This window comes from Oculina patagonica, chromosome 9 (genome assembly GCF_052425735.1).
Source record: "Oculina patagonica isolate OP01 chromosome 9, crgOcupat, whole genome shotgun sequence".
Lineage (NCBI taxonomy): Eukaryota > Metazoa > Cnidaria > Anthozoa > Scleractinia > Oculinidae > Oculina > Oculina patagonica.
Window position 1 is genome coordinate 13844440 of NC_135766.1, and position 20003 is coordinate 13864442.

Sequence of the window (20003 nt, forward strand, 5' to 3'; positions counted from 1 at the left end):
AAAAGCATGAAATTCGATTTCAGTGTATGGCAATGACATGCAAAGACCCGGGACAGTGTAATACTGCAAAGCGGCAAAGCGGCCAAACAAACTCATTTTGATTTAGTCACGTAGCTTGATTTACATTTATCCATGTACATCTTTTATTTTTGAAGGTTTTCGTTTGCACTGTGAAAGAAAAAAATTCGAATGACTTAAATACAAAATACGAGGTAAAGTTTTCTGTTTTCTCAAAATAAACATTTGGTCACATTGTGTAAATAAACGCGAATCGCCGTCGAAATATTTTTTCTCAAAGACGTTTTGCTTTTTAAGCAAGACGAAAACACAAGTGCTTAAGTGACCTTTAAACGAAGTTTTATTTTCACAAAAAGCTTACAAATGCCTTAACTGGAAAATTATTTCGTCTTGTGCAAGTGTTGAATAATCGTGACTTGAAAAAGAACTTTTAATTATGCGTGGGAACACGTGTCGCTGATTGGCTGTTTTTAATTGAAACTAATCGTGCGTGTCCGTACGGAGTCCGATCTTGCAGCTGGTCATTGTTTTCTACATTACAGCGAACGATTATCGATCCCGAACCATTCCCTTGGGATTGCTAACAGCTTTTTTCATACTACAAAGAGTCTAATGCGCATGCGCAAAGCGCACGCAAGCATTAGACTCAAAAATATTAACACGAGTGTGCTAATAATCACGTGATATATCCTACGTACAGCAATAACTTGTGTTATACACTTGTTAAGCTATCGAAATGAACTCAAAAGTACCGCAAGTGAAAGACTTTACATCAAATTAATGTAAACTTGGTAAAACATTGCTGATAGAATTGATCTTATGGCGATTTAGCCAAGGTAAAACACCTCCACCTCATCAGGTGTGAAGTACTCAGTCCCAGCCAGGATTGTTTTCTTGTCTTGTACTCCACTTGGAACAGAGTAGGAGTGGCCAAAGTTTGTGTATGAATTAGTGTTGCTGTTTGCATTGTTTGCAATGCGGATGTCATATCCTCCACCAAATGTTGGACCAAAACCTGAGTTCCTGACAATTGCATATTGTGGCTTTGTCACCATGCTTTTGAATGGCCCCAGACCTTCTTTGTTGCGAAGCGAAAATATGAACGCATTGGAAGTGGAAGTATAGCCACCACTGCTTTCTGAAAACAGGCAAAAAAGAATTTTTAAACACGCATATCATAAAACAAATTATCTCATGCTATTTCTACCTAAATTTGCAACAAAAAACTTAATAGAGACTTCTTTTATCCGTTGCTTACCCGACCTGTAAAACATTTTCTTAACACATTTCATTGATTCGAAATAAACTGACTGAAATTAAGAGAGAAGATACGCTTAAACTTTACAATACCCTTTTTATATTTTTTGTCTAAAATTTTGTTAAATACAAAATATTAATTCTGTTTTGAGTAACGATAGACGAGTTGTTAACGGAGGAATCAAACTTCTGCATATGTGAACGTTTTGAAAAAACATAACAGGAATTTCATTTTGTTTTTTACATGCCCGGAAGTGTGATTCATTTTCCATTAAACCAACACCTCTTATAATTCCTATTATTTTTAAAGTTATTTTATTTTTTGTCTTTCTTCACATTTATACAATATACAATTCCACCTTTTGCCTTCTGCGGGAGAAGCTTTGCCTCTACTACACGGCCAGTATGTAATGAGATACAGACATGGAATATTCTATTTACCCCAAGGTATGTCAGTGTATCCTCCAAACACGTACTGTCCCTTTTTGATGATGGTAACCGTGTCACGTTTCCCATCACACCTGCTGTGGAAGGTACTGGCAGCCCAGCCGTGCGCGGAGGCGCGGTAGCACAGCACCCACCGAGGGTGACTTCCAACAGCAGGCGTCAGGAATTGTTGAAGGCGACTTTGATAAAATGCATTGTTAGATAGGATAGCTGAGTTCGCGATGTAATCTGAAATAAAAAGAAGACAAAAACTATAACTTATCGAAGTTTAGAACAGTGTAGGATACCATGACGCAACGTATTTTTCGTTTTTATTTTTTTTTTTTTGAGTACTAATTTTTCTAATTCTACGGCAATTTAAGAGTCTCTACTGCTTATAAGAGATTTGTCAAATAAAGGACGCTGTCATCAGAAGGCGGAAATTGAACTTCAACTTCAAATTATATTCGTTTTTAAAATTCAATTTACAAGACGGTGCTTCAGCCCCGCTACTAGTTGCAACTAATCGAGGCGGAGCAAGAGTAAATGAAATTTGTAAATGTAAGTTTAGCCAGTATGGGGGTTACATTAATGTAAATTTGGCGAGGGTGTGTTCGAGAAAACAGTCGGTAAAGCTCTCTTAAAATAAATAGGCTAATTGTTCTCGATGATTTTTATTATACCTACATTGGTGTAACTCCTGAAAAAGTATCAATTTCAGATAACTAGATTCTAAAAAAATAAACGTCTAAAATGTGGCAATTTTTGGTAGTGTTTTTCTTATTAAAGTTTTGCCAAAACCTCACACTGCCAAAGCCTATAATATATGCCGAATCCGCGCACATGAATTGTAAACGCCACACAGTTAAATAGTTAATAGGTTCTGTGATTTTGTTTTACATATTTAAATCCTTTAATCTGAAAAAATCCTTTACCTGACTTGTGAATTCCACGCGTGCGTTAAATTTCACACGAAAAACTGATATCGCACGCGATGAATGCGATGGCGGTTATTAAAGTGAAATTTAACGTGGAATTCACGAGTCAGGTAATGGATTTTCCTTGAATCGCATAGCCTTTTCTTAAATAGAAAAAAAAAAAAATATGTGGGTGAATTTTGCAATATTCAACGCGCACTCGGGAAGCCATTCCAAATCAACTACCAAGAGTCAGCGAATCGGAACCAAATTAAAATCAGACACAAAAGTTTATCACGGAATCTCGTGGTTGACATTGAACATTCGTTTTCATTGGTCCAAACACGGTTTACACTTCTTCTTCTTGCAATATTCAACGCGCACTCGGGAAGCCATTCCAAATCAACTACCAAGAGTCAGCGAATCGGAACCAAATTAAAATCAGACACAAAAGTTTATCACGGAATCTCGTGGTTGACATTGAACATTCGTTTTCATTGGTCCTAACACGGTTTACACTTCTTAAACGATGGAATAGAGATATTTCACGAAACACTCCTGTTTTTTAAACATCTTTTTTTCTATTTCACTGTTGCGGTGAAAGGAAACACAGTTTAACCCTCGGACGTACAAGCAAACTCGTACCCGCACCATCGTACGAGGGGGGTGGTGGGGGGGGGGGGGGTGTTGGATGGAACCTCTCCCCGGAGTTGTCGTTATATTAAGGCGTAGCGAAATTATTTTGCGCTGATAAGAAAGCCCTTAGCTTACTCTACAAGATGACATAATTTTAATTGGCTGTGACGTCATTTGAGCCGCCATCTTGGATCCGCCATCTTGGATTTCAACATTTTTCTTAGAAAGTCGAAAAATAACGAAAATTGATGCAAAATCAATCCAGAATGCTTATGAAATGTAAAAATAAGCAAATCTTGCACCTCTGTTTCAAAAAACTGGAAAAATATAGAAAAATGTTAAAAATAACGCCTTTTAAATTGAAAGTCGCAAAATAACGAAAATTGATGCAAAATCAATCCAGAATGCTTATGAAATGTAAAAAAAGCAAATCTTGCACTTCTGTTTCAAAAATCTGGAAAAATAAAGAACAATGTTTAAAATAACGCTTTTTGGCAAGACCTGCTTGTATTTGTGGCATTGCCATGGCAACGTCAAATGTCATGGACACATGATTGACCTATCAAAATTTCCGCAAAGGATGAATGTATTGCTACTAAAAGTTTCGGCATTGTAGATTAAATCCTTATTTAAAAATTTGGAAAAAACCTTATTTGGGGTGGCATCCACCCCCCCCCCCCTTGTACGTCCAAGGGTTAATTTAAACAAGGAAAATAATCTCCCCCCCCTCCCCTTTCGGTCAGGTTTTTGCCCTGTTAACTGATACAATTGTTTTGAAAACATAATCATTTACTATTTTGCCTGCGTTGCTATGTGAAGCTACGTGTTGCGTCGTCTTAATATCGGTCAGCCCCGCTTTCAAGTCACAATTCCACTCAGAATACCTCACCTCGATAGCCAATCAGAATGCGTGAATTCTCCAAGCTAGTCCAAACCCACTATTAAAAAAAAAAAGTTTTCTGAGGCACCCGAAATCGGACGCTACCCCTTCGGCCCTTAAAATGTTGAACTAAAAGTCAGGAAACAAAATCAAAATGACTTTTGGAATATCTCATCAAGGCCAACTGCTGCAGGAAGTTTCATTAAAATCGTTTGACACCATTTCCAACAACTTGAACACTTTCTCGGGCAATAACTGTTAACAATACAAATTCGGTTAACGCAAGATTTTGTGTTTACTTACCAGTGCATTTTTTGCCATCTCCTACAAATCCAGGTTTACAAGTACAGTTGTAAGAACCCATGGTGTTATGGCAAATCGCATTAACATCGCAACCATGGGAGTTGGTAGTACATTCGTCTATGTCTTAAACAACGAAAACAAAAACTGTTTGTCTCAAAATAGCCCCTACTTACTCAAGCAAAATGGTAACCTGCAAAATAGCCACGTTAAATGTTGCGGCAAGATGGTAGTGGCGCGCTGCTATCTTCTCTGCTCATTTGTCTTCCTTATAAATCGTCGGGCTTCTTTCAAGGAGTCTAAGGTGCGACTGAATGTAGTTAGACATTTTTTAAGGGGGGGGGGGGGGATTTTCGAATACTTAAGCTAAATACCAATCCAATGTTGCGTTCATTTCAACTCGTTCAAAATGATTTTTATTATGGTACTCTTCGTGTGGTACGTATTGAAGTTTATAACCAATTTGTATATCAAATATTTTATTTCGCAACATTCGTGTATGATAACCTTTTTTCGACTAAATTCGCGTGCTATGAAAATTTAGTTTTAAAATAAACATATATTCAATAACATACTCACCAGTGCATTTTTTGCCGTTTCCTTTAAATCCAGGTTTGCAGGCACAGTTGTAAGAACCAACTGTGTTATTGCAAATCGCATTGACATCACAGCCATGGGAGTTGGTGGTACATTCGTCAATATCTAAAAAAAAAAAACAAAAAAAAAAAACACTTGTATATGAAAAGTCTTATCTTGCTCAAAAGAAATAACAAGCAGAAAAATAGTCTTGTAGAAACTTGGGGCAAAAAGCAGTCCAGTGCGGTCATTTATTCGTCTTACTCGCCTTTCCTGATAAACCGTCTAGCTTCTTTTTCGAAGTCAAAAATTGGACTTAGCCAGGTTTAACAAGAGATGTTTGGCCTTTTAGTTTTTGTTTAAATACAGTATCTACATTCATATGCTATGTTGAGCTCATGAACAACCTTTTTAAATGGGATTTCCCCAATTATGGTGCACTAAATTCGGTACAAATTGAATTCCATAACCAATTTAAGGTACCTGAAAACTGTAAGGTTTGTAGCCACCGCCACTTAAAAATCGGACAGTGTTTCGTTAGTTTCTTAGTGTTTACCTATTTCTGCGGCCCCCCTTTAGTATTATAGCCTTGTTTTATATCCTAGCTCTCACAGGCTTCTTAACAGGCTCAGTAACAGAGCGTCCGAAAACTTCGAATTGAAGAGGTTCTTCCTGCACAACCTTCTCAGATTATTTTTATGGGAGCTTCAAAGAGACTACTATTTCAAAAAGTCAGAGCTGGTAAGAGGTGTTAGGCTTGTTATTAACAATTAAAGTTGCATTACCTTTAAAACAAGTAAAGTTATAGCAGCGCTTGCACGGCACGTCATCCCAAACGTACCCGTGCTTAGCTCCAAGAGTGTGCACACAGTCTTCGTTATTGAAATTGTTCGGCTGCTTTGGTGCCCAAAATCTGTAGTCGTTTACTTCTTTGTTTGCCCACTCGAAAGAACCTTCTACGCTACGATCATTCAGCCCTATCCACGACGTTTCTCCGTTGTGACGGTGTTGGACATAGACATTTTCTTCTTGGTTATGAATGGTCACCAAATTAGAGCTCATTGCTGAACAGATTGATGCAGCTGTCAACCATGAAGCGCACTCATAGCTTGTTACATAACAATAACCATTGAAATATCCCCATCCAGGCTGACAAATATCTGTATTTGTGTAGGGAAAAGGTAATTTGTCATAATTAGCCAATAATAACAATACAAGGATAACGGATATAACAAACAAATTATTTTGAAAAAAAATTGTCTTTTCACTTGTTCACTTTTTTGCACTTCGAAATACACAAAATATAATTCGGAACGGATTGTTAGAAAATCAGCTCTTTTTGAGATAGGTGAGACACTCCCTTATAACTCAAGCTACTTGAAAACCAGTGGAGTGTAAAACGAACATCATCTGTCACAGAAATATTGGCAAGAATGTCGAAGGATGCCCTCTCGCCGAAATGTCATTTTCAGATACCCCACCACAAACCTAAAGAATGCGTCTGGCTTTCATATTTATGCGGTGAAGGTATTACCAACGTTAAACTAAGAAAGGATGTTTAAGCTTTCGTTAACAACATGTCCTACCTGATGTAACTGTATACGCAATGGACAGAGGGTCGTATTTCGAATCGTACAATTCTTTGAAACAAACGCGAAAGCCTGTCTTGTTGATATACTGTGGAATGAGAAGAGTTAAACGGAGTCAGTCTAAGGCCCCGTTCATACTATCGTTTTCGTATCCTTTTCAATATTTTCACTATCACTACTTATCCGGATAATTTTGAAAACAAAACGCGGCATCCGTCCCAGGTAATTGGCAAAGCATGCGTGCATTATCATGTACTGGAGCCCGGGCTAAATTCAAATTAGGGAATTTTGTTTTTGTCGACGGCGAGTATAACGTCGATCAAAAATCTCTTAATTGCGATTTTACTAAAGGATGTTTGATCATACACAGATTTCAAAGCTATCATAGGCTTAATATTAAAATGAATATTCATTCTTATTGCTATATTTGACTTTTTGGTTAATATTTTCTTACTATTTTTACTGTTTATATGTTTTTATGATTTGGAATAAAGAATAAAGACCGCTTTCAAAAAGTTCTGTTTTCGGTAAACGGAAACGCCGTTTAAGAGTGGACGGTTGGCCCTTTTGGAAGAAAAAATATGCGTTTTCAAAATTTATCCGAATTAGTGTGGATGGGGCCTAAAGAAAAACGTGGTTAAGTGATGTGTATGTGGCCGTATTTTTTGAGATTATTCGTATAGAGCTGTTTTCACTTGGGTGTCGAAAGTAAATTGCGTTTGCTTTGGTTTTGCATTACTACGCTTAGTGATTGGCTTAAAAATCTCGCGCCACTTTCTCAGCCAATCAGGAGTAAAACCAAAACCAATCGTGACTCGCTCGCGCACGTTTTCCCGCGCTTCGTGCCAGCTACATGTATTTGCTTCGAGTTTTGATTGGTTCACTGGATTGTCTGTGTCCTTTGTGATTGGCTACAGTGATTACTTTAGTTTTGGTTTTACGACACTCAATTGAAAACTGCTCTATATTATTTTGTTAAGCCAGGCTTTTCAGTATTATCCTACCTCTACCCAAGCAGTTATTCCATTATGAACTGGACTCAGATTTCCTCCTTTTGATGAATGATTGGCAGAAATGAACACGTTCGGGGTTGTATTGTAAGCGCTGGTGAAGTTAACGTCCTGTAAAGGGAAAAACGAGGAAGGCAATAAGATTCCATTACCTTCACAAGTGCTAGCGATTTGTTTTTTTTTTCTTGATTACTGCATAAACGTCACCTCAATTTCTTATACTTAATATGATCAACAGAAACAGACTCTTTTTTCTACGCTACAAGATTTGTGAAAACAAGTGTTTGATTGATTTGAAGCACAGAAAGATAGTCTGGCTATAAATATGTTCCAATTGTTATATGTAAGCTGCATTCTCCGAGTCGAAAACCTAGTTAAGTCGAAGTCGTAGTTGAGTAATCGTGTTTAAACCAAACCAAATACAGAACAAGGAGTTAAAATAACCATACAGATTATATCAGATGACAACAACTAACCTTGCAGAAGGCGTTATTATGATCGCCACGAGGAGGTTTACTGTTTACAAAGTAGATCGAGTTATGTTCAAAAAAGGGAGGCTTGTGAAGATACGCGAACGCCAACCAGTTCTAATAACACAAAACAAAAGTTACGAGCAGATTTAAAATGGAAAAGATACCTGCCAAATGAAAAAAGAGTATTTAAGGAGAAGCTATTCATAAAATACTGTTAGGTAGTTTGACAAAAATATTGTTAGGCGAACAATATAATAATAATGCTATAATTCTTGGTTTTCATGTTACGTCATAAACTTCTGAAATCAAAATTCACTAGGCCTACTACATTTTCGTTGTCATTAGACGTAAGATAAACTAAAAATCTATCTTTTTTTGCAAATTTCCAGATCGATAGTGTCATTCGTTTTTAAAACAGAGCATTTTGAATATTTGAGTTCTCCGTCGTATGTGACATCCAGCTGAGTGCCGTGACAAAGCTGTTTTGTTTGAAAAAAAGGCCTTTCCTTTCCATTTTCAGCAGATTGAACATTTCAGATATAATACGTGGTGTTCATGTGAAACTGTACTAGCTCATAAGCCAAAAATTGCCGCTGTTGTAAACAGAATTGAGTTCCAGATGGTTTCTCTGACATCACGGCGGCCATATTTGTGTCCCTCGGAAGGTCACAGTTATGGCATCTCCATACTAAGCTTTATAAATTTTTTTGGAAAGGTTCGGCAAATAACTCGCGAACGGTACACCGCACAGACCTGAAACTTGGAGAAATTGTTTATCTATTTATCGTCTATAATATTTAAAATTCATAGCTTCTGTAGTTGAATGGTTTCGAATTTATTTTTTGATTGCGTGACAGTGAAAACCAGCAACACTCACAACAGAAATGTCTTCGTGGGATCCTGCGTAATTCTGTAATTCTCTCAAACACACTTTGCAGGAAGATGGCGTGACATCTTCAATCCACACACTGGCAGCGTCACGCTTTAATCCGAAATGATGGTGTTTAGCAGTCACAAACACTGATGGTTTGACGAAAAATTTTCCCTGGAAAATAACATCCACGGTATGTTTATAACAGTAGTTAGTTAACAAGTACTAGTATTTTTGTAAGACTCTTCAAGTGGTTTTGCCTTGATAAGTAAGACGATATTTCAGTATTTTAGGGTTCAGAAGTGGGTTGAGGAAAAGGAGGTTGTTTCTTCAATGATAAGAGGCATGTATTTATTAACATCATTGTAACTATATTCGTTCATCGTCAAAGTTAAACATAAGTATCAACGGGGAAACTTGGGTACAAAGGATAATGATGTGTGTGTTCATATTATAACTGACAAAACCGCTTTGTCAGTATTTGGAGTACTGTATGCGTTGGCACGTGCATAGCTACAACATCCCTGGACGTTTTGTTTGATAGCTGGGCCCATGCAACGTTTTTGAACTCGTTTCGTATTTAATATCTTTGCGCAATGCATATCTATTTTAAGCATGAAGTGTTCTGACTTAAACCTATATCTTGACTGTATTTGTAAATCAAATCTTCTTTTGTCCGCGTCGGACAAAGTCACATGCTTTTCTCCGAGTCGTATTTCTTCTTTTGTATTTTGGTCTCTGCTTACTTTGCTTTACTTTGCCACTGGTTATTATTTAGATGTTTTTTTTATTTTTAAATCGCTGCTTTTCTATCTATTTTGTAAATTCTTTGATCGCTTTTGTTAGAGGCTGTAATTTTAGTTTTTTTTTTCAAGCAATATTTAGCGACTATTTTATTTAGCGATGTTCTGAAAATTTCAAAAGAGTGACATCGTGTAAGCCGTTTTGTATTGAACATATGGCCAAGATGCATGGAAATGAATGTTCAGTAAAATAACAATCTCACTTGAAATTATACGAACATTGCCAAGTCTTTGTTCTGGAGACTGTTTTTGCCATCAAGCATAGCAAATTTAGTTCCATGTTGTCATTTGTAGCTATATACACCTGATTGAAGAATCGTTGACCCATGAAAAGCATAAACCATAAACAATGTGACCCAAATGTTTACTGGGACGCCGAAAAAAATAATCGTCGTCTCTGACAGAATAAACATGATAATCAGACAGGTTGCATAAATCATGCTTTAAAGGCTCTGAGAGAAAGAAATTATCTTGATTAACAATAAAAGGAGTATTACTAAGGTTTCTAAGGCTGTCTACCCAAAATACTATTCGGTCTTATCGTTCATGGTTTGTGCTTTTCACAGGGTCAACGTTTCTTCTATTAGGTATATAATAAAAAACAAATCCATTGCTTACTGGTGGAAAATTCAAAGTTTCACAAGTCGTCCCAGTCCACCATTGTGATATCCGTACATTGCCAGCAACACCACCCACTGGAGCCCCTTGGTACGCCATCCAATCAACTGTGACGTTAGCATGGGACTTTCGCTCGTTATAGCCTGCCGCCATCACACACGCAGTGAATGTGTCATAATTGACATTTTCAACCCACGATACAGCAGCATCATGTACATATGACTTGTCACTGGTATCTATATGATTGACAGTGATCTGCATTTCAATGGGTTTGTCTGGATAGAATACGTAAGGCTTGAAACGAATTACTTCACAATGAGAATATCCCAGTGATGGAATATGTGGCATGTGACGGCGACCGCGCTGGAAAGGAAATCCTGAAAAAGAACAGGAGCGACATGAAGCTTTTAACCTTGACTGAAAAAAATCAAATGGCTCTAATATAGGTAACTAAAAAAGCATTCCTTCCACAGAAACACTTTGTAGTTTTTATTATATAAACTAGATTGTGAAAGATATGATATCTTTTACATCATGTTTCAATGCTGAATGAGCCAATGATCTTCGGATCTTTCTTTGAAATCTTGAATAATCTTTGAAAAAACCGGAAAAAGTTCGGAAAATGTTCGGAGATATTAGAATGGCCTTTGGACAACATTTTAGAAATAATTATTTAAAAAAATAGGCAAAAGTCTCGTTATATTAAAGAAGGTTTAATTTATACTCGTGTTCAAAATTTCTTCATTCTCCGCGCAACCATGTATTATCCTATATTTGTACACTGTCTTACTCAGTTAAACTTTATTACATGAAAGAGGCCCGGTAAAACGGAAAAGAAACAGTTTTCTCACTTACCTTCACAGCTGCCAGGGTGTTGTACAGTGAAGTTAAGTCTCAGTTGACACATTTCCTGTTTATACCTACACTCATTTTCGTATGTTGTGCCATTTGAAGAGCAGACGGGTTCGTGGTAGGATGGACAACTGTCCACGCATACGCAGCGAGCATCACGAGGACCAAAAGCCTTACACAGGCCGTGATAATGGCACGTCACGTCCAAACAAGGATCAAGGTCTGATTTAAGACATGAAATTAATGATCGTTAGTTGACAATCACTTAATCGATCGATCAATCAATCAATCAATCAATTCACGAAATAAAAAAGTTACCGCAATTGATGGGGTACCATCCTTGGGGTACCATCAATAGATGGGGTTACTATTAAGGGTACCGTACCCTAATTGATTTTCATTGTTCAGAAATTGTTCTTGTCTTGTGTTTTTGGTGTTGGTATGTATGATTATTTTTTTGCTATTGTTGTTTGCATTTTGCATTTCGATGACTTGTTATCGAGACATCAATATAATTCGGCTTCGTTTCATAAATTTATTATCATGTGATTAAATGTCATAGCTAACTTTTCCTAAGCGGATGTTCTTTTTGTTTGGCATTACGTTGGTTATTGTTAGGACTTTCAAAAACGTGACATCATGATAACGACAAGCAAGATGGAGAGACGACGCCTTCGAAAAAACTCTTCCTTTAGGTTAATGAGCAGTGTACAGTTTGCAATTAATTTGAACTTAGTTTATAAGCTATTTCAAGTGGAAATACAAGTTATTGGCCCCGGCAGTACGTAGATATTTGAGCTGGAATATCCCACGGTATATTTCGAACTACGGAGCAGAAGTATTCCATTGGCCCTTGTGAGTACCATTTTTTTATTATATTGTTTTATATTCTCAATATCCGTGGAGCGTACAGTTGCTATAGTAAGTAGCTACGTACCTCCAATCGTCATGTAATCGACTGTAATACTATCTTCAATCTTGGGGTTGTTGTTGTCGTTTCTGACACACACCTTCATGTCTTTTGTGGATGAGTGCTATAGAAATAAATTATGATAAGTTTGTTAGTTATAGCAGGCTATTCATCGGAATATGAATGTAGTTTTTTAACTAAGGGAAGAAACAATGTTGCCACCATAAACGTAACTTATTTGATGAGAGGTCAAACGCTTCTTTAGTATAGGCTGTCATGGAATAATGTTAAAACCTCCGCCATTTTCTTTACTTAAGGATTGTTTTGACAGTCTTAGCAATAGTGCGTTGGAAAAGGAATAAGGAACCCACTACCATGGTTATGTCTTCCTAAAGGCATGTAAATAGCTTACCTCAATCCACGCTGTAATGGCGCTACATTGAGACAAATACGGATAGTTATTGTTGTAACTGTACTTTGGCGTCACGACCACCACAGGAGGAGCAAAAAATGGATCGGTGAAGTTTATTGTCTGAAAATGTGACATGGTCGTATGCGTGTAAGTCTTGTTACTTACGAAATAAGGATCACGTGCAAGTCATATTATTAGATGCAGATATGTTATGAATCATGTAAAAGCATGTTTAGTTGATATATTTTTGTAGCATCCAGTCGAACAAATGCTTGTAAGACCAGGTTGGAGTCTGCAGAGAAATGTTGGAAAAGTTTATAAAATCGCGCCTTTACAAAGATGGTAAAGATTTAGCTCAGCCATACCGCAGAAAATAACTATGTTCAGTTGGTAAAATGGTCATCTATTTCTTGCAATTTTCGCAATTACAAATAACTATCAGAAGTGTTACCAGCCAAAAAATATTCTATATGATAAAAAAACTAAACAAAAACGCAGAATTTTTGCTTCAACTTTTGAGAAATCATTTTCAAAATTTCGTAAAAAGGTTTTGGTGACATCTCACCCATTCAACAATAGTCTCCATAAAGTCAGTAGATACAATCATAAAATTAATTACTCTTTGTTGTTTACTTTAAATCTTACCTGACAGAAGGCATTGTTATCTTGACCAGATCCTACGCTAGTGTTGTTAAACACAACGCTATTGGTCAAAGTTACGTTTTCAAGCCTGAGATTGGTAAATGCCATCCAGTGCTACAAATTATAAATTAAGAAATTAAAAATCAGTATAATTAATCAAAGTAATTATTCATACAATTTGAATATTAAAGCTACGAAGGGACATATAAGCCAATAATAGCCGAATAGTTAGCAATTAAGTGGCGCTTGTCAATCATGACAAACCCAGTGCTAACCTCAATTGTTAACTGGCTGACTGACGGACTGACGGACTGACGGACTGACGGACTGACGGACTGACGGACTGACGGACTGACGGACTGACGGACTGACGGACTGACTGACTGAATGAATGACTGACTAACTGACTTACTGACTAACTGACTGTTTAAATGAATGAATGAATGGATGAAAAAAATAAATTAATGAATGGATGCATGTATGAATAAATGAATGAATGAATAAATGAATGGCCAAACGAACGAACGAACGAACTTATGAATGGATAAATTAAGATATAAAGGAATAAATTAATGAATTAATAATTACAAATTAATAAATAAATTAATTAGTAAAAACAAAAAATACAAAAACAACTAATGCCTTCTGATAAAAAAAAAAATTGCATTGCTGTTTAACCCTATCCAGACCGGGGGGGGGGGGGCGGAAAGTGCCCGCGCCGACTTTAAACGCTTATAACTTTTTTAATATTCAACCAAACGCTGCCAAACTTTGAGACTTTATCTAAAATTTATCTGGGAATAATTTGGTAGGGTAGGTTGTTGTGTCAGGAACTTGACGTCACCATGGCAACGGCATTTTGACAGGCATGTTTTCCAAAATTTGTAATTTTCCTGTTTCTATTAATGAAAAATAACTTTAAAGCAATTATTTTCATCTGTTTACGGGTTTTAAGCACATTTTTATTGGTTTTGAGTATTTTCCAGTAATTTTGGGCGGTTTTCTGACGTTTTGAAAAAATTCGAAATCCAAGATGGCGGATCCAAGATGGCGGCTGTTTTGACATTATGATGTCATTGTCACGTGATGTGACGTCATCATCCCACGTGACATATAGCAAAAGATAGATTGTGGGACATACTATAAATCCTGTAAGTTTCATTGTGATTGCTTAAATATTCTGGAAGTTACGGAGGGGGGGGGGGCGGAATCCGCCCCCCCCCCGGTCTGAAAAGACCAAAAAAAGCCCGGTCTGAATAGGGTTAAGTGAAGCTTGCCTTTAAGACACTTAGTTGTAACAAAACCAACATTTTTCAGGAATTATCCAGCCAAAGTTAACTGTTACGAAAAACTAAAATGTAATTCACTCACTATTTTTATGTTTTTATGTGTTCCACCGAAAATCTTCGTTTCTCTCAGACAAATTTTAAAGTTGTTATTTCCCACATCTTCCACCCAGACTGCCATGGCGTCTTGGGGTCTGTTGGGAGATTGGTGACTAGCAGTCACAAACACGGTTGGTGGAGTCTTGAAGCCCTAAAACATACAAGTACATTAATTAAGGTATGCATGCTTTAGAATAATTATAGAAAAAAAATAACACTTTACATAATTTGTTCACAGTCAAATCTCTTTAAAACACAGCAGAAAAAAAAGTAGCAAGCAAGCAAGAAAACAAGCAAGTATTCAAGAGAGAGGAAAGCAACAATGTCAACATTAACCCCATCATGCATGAGGAGGACAATTTTAAAATGACAACTAACCTGTTGAAAGTTGATCTTTTCGCATTTTGTCCCAGTTGTCCAAGAGCTTAAGGAGGTACTTCCTAGCTGAGAACCACGAGGAATACCCTGTAAAGCAATCCAGTTCATTTGAATTGTTTCGTTAGAGCCCTCCCCAAACTCAAGGACACAGACTGTGAATCCTCTTGCTGTTACATCCTCAACCCAAATTGCAGCACCATAACGAGGAGATGGACTCTTCACACTGTGGCCCACTGAGGCTAGAACTCTGACTTGCTGACCACTGGAGAAAGATTCATTAAAGGAGATATTTTTACAGGCAAACAGCCCTGGTGTGCTGGTAATCACGTTTTCTTTTCCAGCCTTGAAATTGAACGCTAGAAATAAAGAAGAAAACAATGGATATATGAATTATTAATGCTATGCTTTGACTATTTTTTCTATATATAGACGCGTTCGAAACACCGTTCAATTTAACAGGGAACCCTTTTTGAAATCTCTTTTTCATCTGTTGATATTTTATATCATTGGCCTGTTTTAGAAAAGAAATCGCCAACCGGTGTTCTTGATTAAAGTTCTAATCGATTGGTCAAGCTCTTTCCTGATGGTCCGGTTTAAATAATCACCTAATATTTTTTAAGACAAAAAGCAGTAAAGGAAATACTCCTGTAACCCCCCCCCCCCCCCCCCTACATTCCAGGCTTTGAAATAAGGTGAAGGGACTGTTTCACAGAAGTTAGTAACATTTAGGCTGACTCGACTGACATGGAAACTATCAACTTAGAACAGTGAAAGAACATTTCAGCGACTGATCAAATACAAAAAGGGAGGGATGGACAAAAATTGACAAGATTAAGATGGATTGTGATAAGCGTTTTTGAGAAATTTTAGTCTGAACAATAATCAAAGTTTTTTATTTGTTTAGACCCAGAGAAGTAAATTATTCTCTAACATTATAGTTTAGCAGTATTCGGCAAAAATTAAAAAAAAGTACTCCAAACATAGCCGGGACAAAGACATAAACTTTATAAACCCTTCTTATAACTAAAGATAGCAACAACCAAAACAACGAACAAGTTACGCTACCTTGTGTCTTTGTGCTAGTAACTGTGAGAAAAATCAATAGAAAACACAGAGTCTTCCACGCTGCCTTTACCTTCATTTTACAGATAATCTGAAATCAAGAAAAAAAAATGTAACAGTGAAAATCATTTTGGTCACTAGTTTTAAGATGCGATATATAGAGAACGAGTGCGAGTGTTTTATTTAAGGTTCCTGGAAGTGAATCACCAAATAAGAGGTTGAATCCTGAATTTTAACTGGAAAGGCGTGGTTTCTTCAGCTACAACTGAAGGCGTCTCCGAGTTTTTTGCCAAAGCACAAAATGCTTTGCTTTTAGGTAAACCGAGTGTAATGTCTATTAAGGAGGCTCGCCGCCTATTCTTAGAAAATATGCCATGTAGAAGCCTTGTTTTCTATTTCATTTATTACTCATTTGATCACCCAAATATTTCACATCGGTAAATTAAAATAAGGAGAACAAACACTTGGTGGAAATTTAGAGACGGTAGGTTTAAGTCAGTTTTAAGATTATTTACACACGGAAACGAAATATTATTTCGCTCCCCGACTTCGACATCATCCATCTGTTCTGATGCGCATTCTGTTTTTATCTTGCAGTAATAAACGGTGGTGAGCTACTGAATTCAAAGCAACAAAAACTGAATAAAAATCTCAGTACTAATTTGTAAGTGGAAACACCAAAGGAAGGACCAGCGAAACTTTGAAAAAAAAAAAACGTAGAAATATTACACGTCAGCAGTGCTCGAATACAACACAAGTGCACTCAAAAGAATATCACATAGCTTCAGCGTAACATCAGAGGCAAAAATCAAACGTTCGGCAAGTTAAAGACGAAATTACGACAAATTTTAAAAAGTGCAGAATTCAAGAGCCGAGACCTCTTTGCTCTTCAAAGAACACTAAAAAGAGTAAACAGTACTTGTCTTTGTAAAACGCCCAATCCAACAACTGATTGAAGTTTTTTCTTAACTCTTTAGCTAAACCGTGGACAGAGAACTGATTGTATAACTGTATTATAAAAAAGTATACCGCATCACGGTTTATATCTTAGCTGCAGGAGAATCAAGTTAAAAAAAACTTAGTATTTTGAGCTCTCAAAATGTATACCCGCCCTTGCAGATTTGTTTGGTAAAATGGTTAAACACATTTACTTTAAGCATATACCTACATCAATTTACCTTTGTAAAAAACTCGCTCTGCGCCCGAGTTGATAGAGTTTTCAAATGGTAAACTGTAAAGCATAGTAGAAAATCGGATACGATACGATAAGCATTAAAAACGAGCGAAGAATAAAAAATCGCAACTTCGTTAAAACACTCAAAACTTATCTAATACTCACCTCTCGCTCTCCAAAACTGAATGAGGTTCTCCTTGAACAGCAATCAGTGATATGTGTAGAACTGTTTGCTTTATTCGAGAACCTGTCATATGGAATAAAGACTTCTACTTTTCGTTTAGTCGCGTTTTGTTTTCTCAGCATTTATTTACTTAGCTAAATACGTCTAGGGTTCTGAGTGTGGTTCCATCCGAATAAACAAAAGCACACGCGTATCGTCTGCAAATCGCACAGGTAGTGATTCTGGATTTTGTTTTGTATGTTAAAGAAAAGCAGACTTCTAAAAACGTTTTTACGGTGATTATTTAATTTTACTTTTTGTCCTCTAAAGAGCATAAATGTATGTAGAAAATCGAATTAGAGAGCGATAGTGAAAGGACTTTGGCATTTATGGAAATTTGGTTATTTTCATAAAATGATCATGAGAACTTAATTCAACTGCCAGAAATTCTTTTTGATAGCCTTGAGAACATAGCGTATGTGTTTGTAAATCAGGACTTGAGAAGCATACTTGCTTTTAGCGATAATGACCGATAAAAGACATTGCTTATACACCTGTCTCTACACTATCTATATCTTTTTCTGAAATATATAAAAAATATATTCTGTGTTCCCGTTTTTCTACGCAAATTTCATTTCAAAGTACAAGATACAGGAAAAATGAGTAAAAGATAAGTTTTCGCACTCGAAGAAAAACTATTTTAAGCACATTTTTAACACGGCTTTTAATTGTCTGGCAAATGTTCTGGGTAAAAAGGGTTTGTTCAATGACAAATATTTGTCAAATGGTTTGTCATCTTAAATCTTCCAAGTTAACTTAGCCTATTTTTACGAACATGAAACAGAGCGCGCCTTTACAAGCTACGTGCGACAGCGAAAAATTTATATCATACCTGTGTGATTTTATTTTTCCTTAGAAGAATAAAACGTTCTACAGCTCGTATGAGCAAAGCACTTCTGCTTGTAGAAAGAGTAAATTTTATTGGTAGTCGGTCTTTTCCAAAATGGAATATCTCATTTCAAGAAATGATCATGAGTATCAATATGAGCAAGCGATAAATGCACGCACCCACTCTAGTAAATACTAATATAAGGCCATAACTTGATTAGAAACAAGGAGTGATTTTAGATCAACACAAAAATATGGGTAATCTGCATTTCTTTGAGAGGAAACCACAACTCTGCTAGGTTATTTCTTTCTTGTTTAAATATTTACTCTGCAATGGCCCATCAGCTTCGTCACTTGATCTCACAAGCGACAAGGTAATGCAGTTATCACAACAACCCAAATTGGCTATAAGTGGTCTTTTATCTTCTGTTTGTTATAACCTTTCTTGGATTTGTTAAACGGAAAGATCTGAGATCTACACTGACCTATAATCCATCTACAATAATTATTTTATGACATTTTCTGCCGTGACTTTGTCCACCGGCCTTGTCACTTGATGATGAAAGTTATCTCCTGTTTGTATCGGCTTTCTGAATTTCATAAAGAGAACGGAGAATAATGTTAAGTTAAATGATTGCATCGATCCATTTATGAGGATATCGAAACCAGTAAGCAATACACATGTCATATGCATATCTCTCCTGTGAATATAATATTAAAACCAGAGCATGCAGATATACATCAGATACATTTGTGTACATGTATAGTTTTTTGTAATTCTCACACGGTTCCTTGCTTTTTTACATCAGAACCTTTGCCTTTGTTCAACAATCATGATAATTCTCACATGCTAGGCGCGCTCTGCCGCCACTGCTGTGTCATTCTTCCGCTAATAGACTCTAAGTGGATCTTTTTCTTCTGCTTGTTCTTGTCTTTCTTTTATTTGTTTGTTTGGACAAATTTAAAAATTAGAATATTCCCTAGACGTCTAGTGTCAAATTCAATTGATTCACAGGCAACTCACTCCAACAGCTCACGAAATAGAGCCACTACGAAGTAGGGTTCTGGCTCAAGTGAAACCTGTACAGATATTTTCTGCCAAATTACTCAGATCAAATTTTAGAATCCAGAAATGGCATTAATTAAAAGAACGAAGGGCTACATTAGCCATCTTACAAAACAAACACATCATTCGTGTCAAATACGCAAGGTCCCCTAGACAAACTTTCTTCAGGCTTTAGGTACGAGGCTAAAAATCGTCGGAGTAAATGTTTTGCGCACACAAGCCGAAACAAGGAATTGCAATTATGTCCTTGATCATTTGCGCTTTTTTGGCTGCGGTGGCAAAAAAAAAAAAAACATAAGAGAAACTAGAGGAAAGTTTCTTTTCACTATCATTAATTTTATATCACGCTCCTCGTATACATGAAATTTTCGGGACACGTTAACTTCGCGATTTTGAGGTGCGCACATTTCGCGACATTTAAATTTGGCGATTTTTATGAAACATTTTAATTTCCCGTTTTTGAGTAAGACAAAATTTGCATTTTCTTGGCAATATTATTCAACTTGTCCTTGAATTGAATAAAACGACTTAATCAAAGGAACAATATCGTAAAAAATAACAAAACGCAAAGGCAGGAATAAATGTCCACAGTAACAACAGAGTAGTTGTACGTGAATTATTGTTCTTGAGTCAACAACCACAATATGATCCATTAACATTGAAAATTCCTTCCTTTAGTGGTTCTTAAATCGTTCTT

At 36.6% G+C, this 20003-nt stretch overlaps 1 protein-coding gene across 1 annotated transcript; it reads right to left on the reverse strand.

The window, feature by feature from the left end:
* Positions 1-672: 672 nt before the first annotated feature.
* LOC144666229 (uncharacterized) lies at positions 673-17409 on the reverse strand. The gene is made up of 18 exons (XM_078527624.1): positions 17355-17409; positions 16019-16106; positions 14954-15309; positions 14562-14726; positions 13194-13304; positions 12549-12668; positions 12164-12260; positions 11230-11448; positions 10375-10751; positions 8960-9127; positions 8086-8196; positions 7604-7720; positions 6597-6687; positions 5796-6170; positions 5014-5136; positions 4438-4560; positions 1717-1950; positions 673-1156 (listed from the first exon to the last, which is right to left on the reverse strand). The coding sequence occupies exons 2-18, from the start codon at positions 16092-16094 to the stop codon at positions 846-848; spliced, it is 3174 nt and encodes a 1057-aa protein (XP_078383750.1). The 5' UTR covers positions 16095-16106; positions 17355-17409; the 3' UTR covers positions 673-845.
* Between the last annotated feature and the right edge of the window lie 2594 nt (positions 17410-20003).

What these genes read in the sequence shown, in the direction of transcription:
- LOC144666229 (XM_078527624.1), bottom strand. Translation starts at nt 16,094, where the DNA reads ATGAAGGTAAAGGCAGCGTGGAAGACTCTGTGTTTTCTATTGATTTTT. An exon ending in CACATAAAAACATAAAAATA is followed by an intron (nt 13,305 to 14,561) that starts GTGAGTGAATTA and finishes TATAATTTGTAG; the next exon opens with CACTGGATGGCATTTACCAA. An exon ending in GAATAACTGCTTGGGTAGAG is followed by an intron (nt 6,688 to 7,603) that starts GTAGGATAATAC and finishes CTCATTCCACAG; the next exon opens with TATATCAACAAGACAGGCTT.